At 56.6% G+C, this 10,167-nt stretch overlaps 2 protein-coding genes across 2 annotated transcripts in view; both read right to left on the minus strand.

Moving 5' to 3' along the window:
* Positions 1 to 5,245, minus strand: part of LOC103919335 (P2Y purinoceptor 1-like) — a 6,617-nt gene extending 1,372 nt beyond the window's left edge. The window contains exon 1 of the mRNA XM_009326832.1: positions 5,165 to 5,245. Coding sequence (XP_009325107.1) covers positions 5,165 to 5,245 — 81 coding nt within the window. The remainder of the gene's footprint in view (positions 1 to 5,164) is intronic.
* On the minus strand, positions 5,192 to 9,785 carry WISP2 (WNT1 inducible signaling pathway protein 2). The gene is made up of 5 exons (XM_009326833.1): positions 9,726 to 9,785; positions 7,084 to 7,300; positions 6,195 to 6,440; positions 5,821 to 6,002; positions 5,192 to 5,271 (listed from the first exon to the last, which is right to left on the minus strand). The coding sequence occupies exons 1-5, from the start codon at positions 9,783 to 9,785 to the stop codon at positions 5,248 to 5,250; spliced, it is 729 nt and encodes a 242-aa protein (XP_009325108.1). The 3' UTR covers positions 5,192 to 5,247.
* Positions 9,786 to 10,167: the final 382 nt, after the last annotated feature.

The raw sequence follows: 10,167 nt of genomic DNA on the forward strand, positions 1-10,167 counted from the left end.
CCTCAGCAGAGAGCCTCGGTGTCCGGCGGCTTCCGCCTCTCCCTCGGCGCCTGCCGCCAGCCCACTTGAGATATTTTGAGCTGGGCGCCAGGGACGTGCAGGCCCCCGGCTATTTCGGATGCTGTGCGTGCTTGGAGGGAGTGGGAGGAAGCAGGCAGGGAGGCGGGGAGAGAGGGTCTGCCTCGGAGTGGGTGGGAGATGTCTGATGGCGGGGGCCAAAGCTTTCAGCCTGCTTCTGTTCTGTCCCACTCAGGGTGAGGAGAACCCCCAGTCCCTCCAGAGCAGGGGCTGGAAGCCTGCACCCCATGAGCTGCCCCTCACTTCCACTCCTGACACCCTTTCTCCTGGTCCCACTGCTCAGACCATGCCGTCCATCCAGAAACACCGGGAGCGGGGTTAAGGCAGAGACCGGCAGCTTTCCATGGGGCTCGTGCTGCCAGCCCGGCTCCAGCGGGCAGCCGGTGCCGCGGGCAGTGCCAGCAGGCACGGGTGTGCCAGGCTGCCTGCCCCCAGTGCAGGCAGCAGTAAGCCCCGCTCCCTGCCGAACGGCTGCACCTTCCCTACAGCATGCAGCAACGACCTGCTCTTGTTGCCTACTTCTATATGCCTCCCCAAATAGAAAAATCCTCTTCTCCCCCCTCCTTTGAGCGGTTTTGACCCATGTGGGGAGGAAATGCGAGACAGATTGTGACCTTCCTCTTCTGCCTTCCCTGTTGCAGGGGATGTCATGCAGAAGACACCCAGATACTGTGAGGTTGGGGCAAGAGCTAAAACCAGCAATGGCAAAGAGGACCCCCAAGGAAAGCCAGCCCCCGTTTGCATTGCTGAGCAGCTGCTGCCGCATAAACAAGGCCAGAAATAACTTTATCTCCAGGCGCAGGAGTAAACAAGCAATCAGAAGGGAGAAGGTTTACCCTGGCAAGCCATAGGGAAGTGACCTTGGCAAAACAACTTCAGGTGAAGGGCTGGGCCCAGGAAGGGCCACGGCCACCTGCTTTCCGGGAACTTAGTCCAGGGCAGGGGGTGGGAAGAGGCTGATACCTCATCTGCTGGCAGGGAAGGAGGAGGGGTGAGTCTATTGAGCCATCCTCACTGCCCTTCCCTCCTTGGGAGCAGACGAACATCTCCGCTCGACCATACTCGGGCACGGCAGGTCGGGGCCAGCGTAGGGAAGCCCAAGACATGGGGCAGTAGAAGCTGCTTATTGTGGGTATCAGTGTGTTGACTCCAAAAAGTGCTTTCTGGAGCAGATAAACGATGGGAAAGGCTGTATGTTATTTCCTGCCTACATGATAAAATCTAGCCACTACAGGAGTGTCCCGAGAGGTGAAGCTTAAAAGCTGTTTCCATGGGGTGAGGATATGGCTTTTCTGAGGTTTACAGAGGCTCTGGTGGAACTGTGCTCCTGGAGTAGCAGAGGAGGGGGTCCATGGCGGTTCACCCCTCAGGAAAGCAGTCCCCTACCCTGCCCTGCTCCGGCCCCCTTCGCCTCCGTGCATTTCAGCTGCTCCTGCAGCCTGGGGTTGGGGTGGCACTGGGAGGTGTAGCGAGATGAGAGGAACAAACCGGGAGCGGTCCCCCTTTGTCCCAGAGCATCAACCATTGGGGAAACTGAGGCAGAGACAGCAGCCGGCTGGGAGGACTGCCGTAATCATGGGAGGGGTCACAAGCTGCTCTCAGCACTGTAGGCAAAACTTTCGCTGTCCCCAGAATGAAGACTTGGGACTGGGTGCCTCCTGCCATGGGAAGGGAGGAGCAGGGCAGGGCACGGGGAGCACCGCCTGCGCCCGGCTGCAGCCCCGTGCCCTCCACATCTCCTGCTCCCTGGACCTGTTGGAGGCACGCATGCAGAGGCACGGCTCCTCTCTTGTGCCTGCCTCAAGTCAGTTTAAGGTGTTCACTTGACCCATGATTTCACTCGCAGTAGAGGTGCTACCGCCCAGCTCTGCCTGAGTATCCTCTATTGGGATGCTTCCCCCCGGTTCCCGGCTCTGGCACGCGGCAGCGATCCTGCTGCCAGCGCGTCCAGGGCAGGGCGAGAGCACAGGGCTGGGATGGCTCCTGCGGGTATCAAACAACGTAACCTGAGTGGTGGGCTTTCAGGCAACCCATTCAAGGCTTTTCACCAACAGCAAAAAAAGGGCCTTGATCTACTTTTTTTTTATTGAGCACTGCACTCGTGCTCAGGGAGGTATGTGACAACGTTTAGCTTTAATGAGGGGCTCATCCGGCCCTTTCTCAGCCAACTCCATGCTTTTAAAAATCATCAGTCATGAGAATGGCTTGGAAAAAAAATTCTGATGCACGTTTACTCATGCAGCAGCAACCAGTTTCTCCTTCAGCTGCTGTGTGTGCTTGCACTGTAATGAGCTGTGATCTGCTGCTCACTGCCGGTTCGGGAATACGGTTGTCAAATCACATGCCATTTACGTGTGCAGATGTGGCAGTATGCTTTGAGGACAGGGGTGAGTTGTCTTCTGTTTTGGGGTTCTTTTTATCTTTACGGGTGACCACAATCATCTGTGGATGGCAGAGTATTTATCTACTGCCCCACAAGAGCAGGCAAAGCCCGGGACCCACTGTGTCAGAGGCTGCAATAAACGTGATCCTCAAATAACCACATGTTTCCAGGGTAGCAGGGCTTTAGAAGGAACAGCAAATATTGTGAGACTGGCAATCAAATTGCAAGAGTTGATTTCCCTGTATTCTTAGGGAAAAATAGTTCTGATTTATTTGGATTCATTAATTCATTATTTAGATGTTTTCTGCTTAGTGAATCAGGGAGAAATGACATTTTGCAGAAAAAAAAAAGAAAATTATAGCAGACGTGCGTTGAGTCATTTCTGTTGGAGCTGACAATTGCAGGTTGCTGCTTGAAAAGTGACCTTTTGATTTTTACCATCACCCAGAGGCAGCTGGGCAGGATTTGGGAGGGCGTGAGAGCCCTGGCAGCACTCCCTGCCAGCAGCTCACCCGGCCTTGGTGGCCGTGTCCCAACATGCTGAAACAAGAACTGGCTTAAAAAACACGATTTTCAGTACATAGAACATATCTTATCCATGTCAGTCGAGGAACATTGTGGTTTTAAAGTCTACATGAGCCTCGTGTCACTGCTTTTTTGGCACAGCCATCACAGAGGTAAAAAAGCCAACAAAAGCTGCAGACTGGGCCACGTTCATTATGCGATTTGCTGCCTGCCAGAGGTTCACTGCGTCCTCCGTATCAAACTGAATTAATCATTTGTATTCGGGCAGAGCACCAGATGATCACAGTAAATAATTCTCTTTGTAAGCAATGTTGTACTGCATGAGCAGTGAGGTGGTTTTTTTTTTTTCCTTTCTTCCCCCCAAGAGGTGACTGAAAAGCATCCTGGACTTTAATTTTATTTTCAGCACTTGCAGAGGCTGGGGGAGCAGGCGAGCGGCTGCCTTGGCCCTGCTGCCTTTCCTGCTGCTTGTGGGGAGGCTTTTCCCCGGGCAGCAGAGGGGAGCTCCCTCTGCCAGGCAGCCTTTTGCCCCTGCACCCCTAAATCCCGTTGGCCTGGGTCGGTAGGACAGTCAGCTGGTGACGATGGTGGCATGATGCCAGGGAAATCCTGGTCCGGGGTGAACGGAGGAGGTGTGGGGCTGGCAGGAGGAGGGGTGAGTTACAGGGGGAGAATTTGGGCTTTGTTTTTTGGGAGGCTGAGAAGAGGCATGGCCTGGTCTGTGCCTGGGGCTGCAGACCCAGCAGTAACGCAGCCAGCACCATGCCGTGCCCTCCTGCGCATCCCGGCAGCGAGTGGAGACCAGGCACCGCTATGGCCAGGGTCGGTCTCATCGGCAGAGCGGATGGAGCTCACGGCTGGGTAAAAGCAAAGGGGCAGAATTTAACCCAGGATATAATATACTGTAATAATGTTTTCAGTGCTTTAATTCACATTTTTTTTCTTTTTTATTTTCTTATTCTAAGCAGCCTGAACTGAGGTGCCTCCAAGCCGCCCTGTCCTGGGTCAGGCCTTCCCTGCAGCAGCCGAACTGGCCATGAGCAGCAGGGCTCCTGAGGGCACACCGGAGCCGGGCTCACCCCACACAGACAGGCCCAGACAAGCTCCGTACCTAGATGAGCACATCTTTATTTTCAGTTCCACGAATGCACATCTAAACTGTCCGTATCTCGCCTGGACACGTCACCTAAACAGCTGCTCCTTTCCAGTCGCCCTTCTCGCCCCGCCATGGGACGCACGTTCCCTCTGCACGCTTGTGCGAGGCCGTTAGAGGGCATTTGGGTTCCATTTTTCAGTCACCCAGAAGGATTATCACTGTGAGAAAGTAAAGGCAGAGCTGCCGAGCAGCTCTCCTGCGCCGACTCTTGCATAGCTGGAGCAGCTCCAGCCCGTCGGGAGACGGCCCCGACTCATCTTTGCAATTTGTTTTCTCTTTTTCCTGCTTTTCTTTTGGCCTCGGCTCGTGGGGTATGTGCTTGGATGGCAGGCGGTATGTCTGGTGCTGCGGAGCGGTGTCTCCTGTGTCTGAGCTCCTCGCTCGCCGAAGCCCTGCCAAACCGCCAGCGCTTTGGAGAGGAGGAGGCCAGGCGGAGCAGGAAGGTTCATGTTTATTCTGGAGAGATGTGGGGAAGGTGAATTAGAGCTGCCATCAGAGGACGCCCCTGCCCATGCCCAGGAAGGCAGCTGTCAGGTCACGGGGTGGGTATCGTGGGATGGCTGAGCTTGTGCACGGCCGAGCTGCGCAGCCCGGTGTGCAGCGGTGACTTGTGGTGCGTGGCCTGATGTACCTGCTCCTTCCCTGGGGGGCCAGGGCATGAGGGGTCCTGCTGGGGATTTGGGCTTCCTGGTGCTGGAGACCATCTCTCTTGCAGCCCCCACAGAGCAGAGCTGCGTGCGTGATGTGGCAGAGGAGCAGCATCACCTCTCCAGAAGCCCCACCGATCCGGGAAAGGACCAATTCCCAGTTTCTCGGATGGATTCATGCTCATGGCAGGGTTTCCCCATTTCCCATTTCATTCAGCCTGAGAAACTCAGTAACCCTGCCTGGGGCAGTGGGGGTGCACAGAGGGGCAGGTGCTGCATGACATGGGGATCTTGTTCTCTATTTCCACCCTCCGTTGCAGCCAAAGTCCATCAGTTCTTCCCCAGTTTCCCAAGGGACGTGTCCTCTGTCTCCACCGAAACCTCAGTGCCGTGGGCTTGTGCCAGACTCTTTGCCGGGACGAAGCGTTCGCTCCGCAATGCGACCAGGGTGGGCATGGCTACAAACGACCTCCTCTTCCCCTCTGGAAAGGTAGAGTGGAGAGTGACGGAGAGATGGAGGGGGTTGGTGGCATGTCCCCCATGTCTAGGGAGCAGGGGCATGTGGCAGTGCAAGTGTCTGGCCCTGGAAAGTGCCAGCTGCATGCGAGCAAGGCAGTTTTGGACCGTGTCTGCACTGGGGCTGTGCCAGGTTAATTAAAGGGGTGGCAGAGCCCTGCCACTCGGGCGTACCCAGGGAGCCAGGCAGGAGCTGCAGATGCATCTCCAGCCATAGGGGCAGGTCGAGCCCACCTGTGTGGCTCAGGGTTATGTGGGGTCCACGGTGCTCTTGGATTCAGACATGCAGAGATCTCAAAATTCAGGTCTGCACCTGCCGTCAGCTGTTTTCCAAGTGCAGTTTCAGGAGATAGATAGTTTATCTGTCCCTGAGACACAGTCAGCTCATGGCTGGGGAGGGGTGATGGGGTGCCCACAGGTAATCAGGGGTCCCATGGCTCGTGTTGGCTGGCATTTCCCTTTCTCGGTCAAATCTATTGCCCAGAGGCACCAGCTTCACTGTGGCCCTCACTTACCACCGGGGATGCTGCCGACAGAGCTGGGCAGGGTCTGGCCATGCAGAGCCGCCTCTGAGTCTCCAGCCTGCAGTACCGGTTCTGGTTGGAGACGCGGGTAGAAAAGCCCATGCCACAGGTGGCCGAGCAGGCGCTCCACTCCGTGCCCCACTCCTGGCAGGGGTATGGCAGCAGCGGGGATGCTGCCCTGGGGGCTGGTTGAAAAGAGATGATGGGAAAAGGGTGGTTGGAGCCAGGTGCTATGCAGCGTGCCCGCCGGGTGCTCCGGGCATAGCCCTGCATGGCGGGGAAATGAGGTGTCTCCTGTTGATGTTCATGGTCTGGGGTGAAGAGACAATCCCCAGAGACCTGTGTGGGTATGTCCTGCATCTTACCTGCCCCAGCGTCCCGGAGGAGGTGCCGGTCCCGGGCTTCACAGATCCACTCTGGGCAGCACTTCCCCGGGACCTCCACGCGCCGTGGGTAGGGGCAGTCTGGGGTGGGCAGCCGGATGTCCTCCTGGCAGAGCGGGACGCAGGTGAAGCCCCCGTCCAGGCAGCGGCACTGGAGTTTGCAGCTGGGCTGGAAAACCTCCCCATCTCGATAGACTTGGCCGTTCACCTCGCAGCCCTCCTCGCCGTCTTCAACTGCAAGCAACAGCCGGGGAGCCCGTTAGGGACAAAGTGATGGTGAGATGTGGATGGCAGAGGGGACTGCTGGGGGGAACCATGGGGCTGGCACGAAGAGGCTGAACCGGGAGGCCACAGAAGTGACTGAAGGGTGTGTGGGGCAGACATGGGTTTGCAGCAGCGTGTGCATCGCCCAACCTCCTCCCCTTCCCTACCTCCTCTTCTCCCCATCTCTCTGTATTTTCAAAGTAACAGCTCACCAGTTGGTGAGAAACCCACTGCGCTTCAGCTCTGGCCCTGCCTTTCAGAGTTTTCAGGCCAGAAAAAGTTTCTCCGAAATTTCTCTGCAGGACCCCCAGGCGCCAGCCCCGGCAGGGTGACTGCAGCATCCTTGGGACCCCTGTGTCCATCCCCACGCAAACCACCCCAAAACCCCAGTTGGCAAACAGCATGAGAGCTGGCTGGAGCTGCAGCACAGCCCTGCGGCCAAGCTGCGTCCATCATCCTCAGTAAAGCTGCTTTTGGAGCCTTAACTGCTTCCCTGAAAGTGCTGCAGGACGCCTGGAGCTGGCTGGGGCCCTGGCTGGAGCTGGGGTGTGTGCTGGGCTGGGGGCACAGGGGCATTCCCGGGGGGAGCGGGCAGCCCTGTGCTCACAGTTGCAGGTGGCTCCTGTCCCCGCGGACGCCGCGCTGTAGTCGCAGATGAGGCCCTGGCTCTGGTCGCAGATGTGGAGGAAGTCGCAGGGCTCGCCCAGGCGCCGGGCACAGATCTTACAGCAGCCGCAGCCGTCCAGGACCAGGGGGGACCCACGGGGACAGTGGGGTGGCACCCAGGGGCAGTAGCATGGTCTTCGACACAGCTGGGCACACACCTGCAGAGGCAAAGCCATCGCTGATTCAATACAGGTTGTTTCTTAGTTTATGGCTGCTCTTTCACTGGGACAGCCAGGTAATCCTCTCTCAATCATGGGGGCAGATTTTTGGTGGAGGGAGGCTCTGAAAATCCATGGGAATACAGCAAAGCAGCCTGGAAAGCTATTGTCCTCTAAAGGCACAGCGTGATGGGCACCCATGGAAACCAGGGAGAATCAGGGATGCTCAGCACTCCGTGGGATCGGAACTTAAATGCACCACTGCTCTGAATCTAGAGGACGAAGATGGAGCTCCAAAGCGAACGTCCCAGGTAGTGGTGGTCATTTAACAGAGCCGCTAGCCCCGGAGGCAGCCACACGCTGCCCTAAGCAGCCCGGCAGGAGGGAGGGGAAAGCAGCCTGCCCCCATGCCTGCTGCAGGGGCAGCGGGTTGTGCAAAGCCGGAGAGGAGGCTTCGCAGGGGCTGAACGCACATGGTGAGGGCGCAGCACCTCACTCTGAACAGTCTTAACAGCTCTCATTCATGCCAAGAAACAGGGCATCGCATTAGCAGTGGGGGAACTGAAGCCAAAGGAACCTCACTGCTTTCCTTCCTGATCCAGCTGCCTCCCCTGCCTGTCCCTGGCTGCAGCATCCTCTGCCTGGCCTGGCCCACCGGGTGAGGAGCCCTGAGATAGGCGTGTTTTCAAGGACTGGGAGCTGCATTTCCCCCCCCCAGCTAGGCTGAGCAATTACTTCGGCAGGGCTGTGCGCTGTAGCTGTTTGCCTACTCAGCCGGTTGTTAGCCAGGGCTGTGCCTGCAGGAGTTCACCCGGGCAGGTAGGTGTTTATATCCACGGCTCATTCTGCTTGCACAATTAACCCTGGCACAAACAGCTTCTGCAGGCAGCGCTCATGCTCCCGTCATGTCGTATCTGACAGGGCTGTTACATACAGGGCCTGAAGCCAAGTGATTTGGCTCTGCAGTTTCAAAGTGAATTCTTTGCCAGTACTGGCCTAACAGTGCACATGTGAGCCCCACGCAGCAGCTCTGCGCCGCTCTCCAGCAGCCCTGCTGCTCTGCTTGCTGCATGGCCAGCACGTGCAACGCAGGCAGCAGTTCAGCAAATGTGCAACCGAAAAATTGAGCCCTGTGCTGGTCAAGACGCTGGTGTCTGCTGAGACTGCTGAGAGATGGATGGGTTCAGCTGGACCATGTGGATTTTAGATACCATGTTTCTTTCTCTTTTAGTTTCTCCCAGTAGTATCAGGTCTGACATGACCAGTTACAGAGAGAAGGTGGGTGCTGGTGTGCTATCTGTTCCCCATTTGCAGCAGTTCAGATGTTTTTTATGGGCCTGTAAAAATGTCAGTGCCAGGAGATAGAATATATCCGAAATGGGCTGGGCAATCTGGGTCTTGTTCTAGTTTTATCAATGAGCACCATTGTGTGGCAGAAACCAGAGAGAGACTCGCGGCAGGGACCGAAGGACTGGCTGTGGTGGCCAGGTTTGGGCTGGAGGCACGAGGGCCCTTGGTGATTCTCCAGGCGCTCATGAGCGCCTGGGGCAGGAGTCATTTCTCCGTCACAGCTTACCCAGGCAGCCAAGGGCATTTTTCATCTTTCAGGAGGTTGCTATTACAAATCAATGTTTTAGAAAGATTAGCCAAGCCGACTCCATTAATCCGTTTCCCTCCGCTCTTTGTAATTAACTTGTCTTTAGATGACAATGTAGCTCCTATCAGAGATCTTAACTGTCTGGGAAAGGAGTCAAATAGGCACAATGCTGCCATGATGTCCCTGCTTGCAGAAGGTCTGCCTTGGGATTCAAGAAGCAATTAGAAGAACTTGGAGCTGAGATACCCAACACTTTTCAACTTTCCTGTTCTCTGCACAGCAACTATTTTCACACAGATCCAAGAGGGAAAAAAAACCACACTACGACAACCCAAATCCTGTCGGAGGCATTGGCTTTGCATGAGCATCCTGGGGAGGGGGGGAGAGCTGAGTAATGCCGAGGCTGGTGCTCGCCGCTTGGCCCCCTGCCTCGGGAGCTTGGGCAGGGACCAAGGAGTCTGCAGGAGCCGCTACCGCTGAGCCGCTGCTCGCTCACTTGCAGGGACGCATACCACAGCCCCGGGTGTGGGAGAGCTGCAGGGACAGGGCGAGCAAACAGAACGCATTGCTGTCATTCCTGCATGCTCCGTGGACTTGCACAACAGACGCCTTTGGCCCATGGCCGTTAAGACCCTGCTGCTTAATTGCAAATGTCTCTCCCAAGCATAGCTCTGCCCCCCATGGGATTGCATAAATACAGCCGGTCTGCCAGCCGGCATTAGCCACCGGGCTCGTTGAAACACCCCAGTCCTCCCTGCATCTCACTTTCAAGAACGGTGTGCTTTCCAGACTAAGGCTAAAGCCACCCCAGGGCCCCGGCTCCCTTACCTTGGAGAGGATGCAGAGGAGGGAGAGGAAGAGGATCTGCTTCTCCAGCTGGAGCCTCATGCTGCTCTCCCCTCTGCCACTTCAGCACATCACCCCCCAGGCAGTTTGGAGGCAGCGGCGTGTTTGCAGGTTTTAAAGCCCCGAGTAGGTCCTGCTGGTGTTTATACTCTCCCTGCTCTGATGTCACTCACAGGCTCCAATATAAACATGAGTAGGTTTGGACAAGCCTCAACATTTTCTTTTTTTTTTCTTTTTTTTTTTTTCCAGCCCACATTCCAGCTGCCATTTCCACTCCCCTCAAGGTGAGAACGTGCCGTCCACTGAGACAGGGAGCAAAGGGAAGGGACCGTCTCCCCAGGAAGCAGGGGAGAGGGGCTGGGGAGCCAGGCTGGTGGGGTGAACCGGCTCCTTGCTGCTAGCCATGACTGGGAGGGAAGGTGCA

This window comes from Pygoscelis adeliae, unplaced genomic scaffold, assembly GCF_000699105.1.
Source record: "Pygoscelis adeliae isolate BGI_AS28 unplaced genomic scaffold, ASM69910v1 Scaffold286, whole genome shotgun sequence".
In the NCBI taxonomy this organism is placed as follows: Eukaryota; Metazoa; Chordata; class Aves; order Sphenisciformes; family Spheniscidae; genus Pygoscelis; species Pygoscelis adeliae.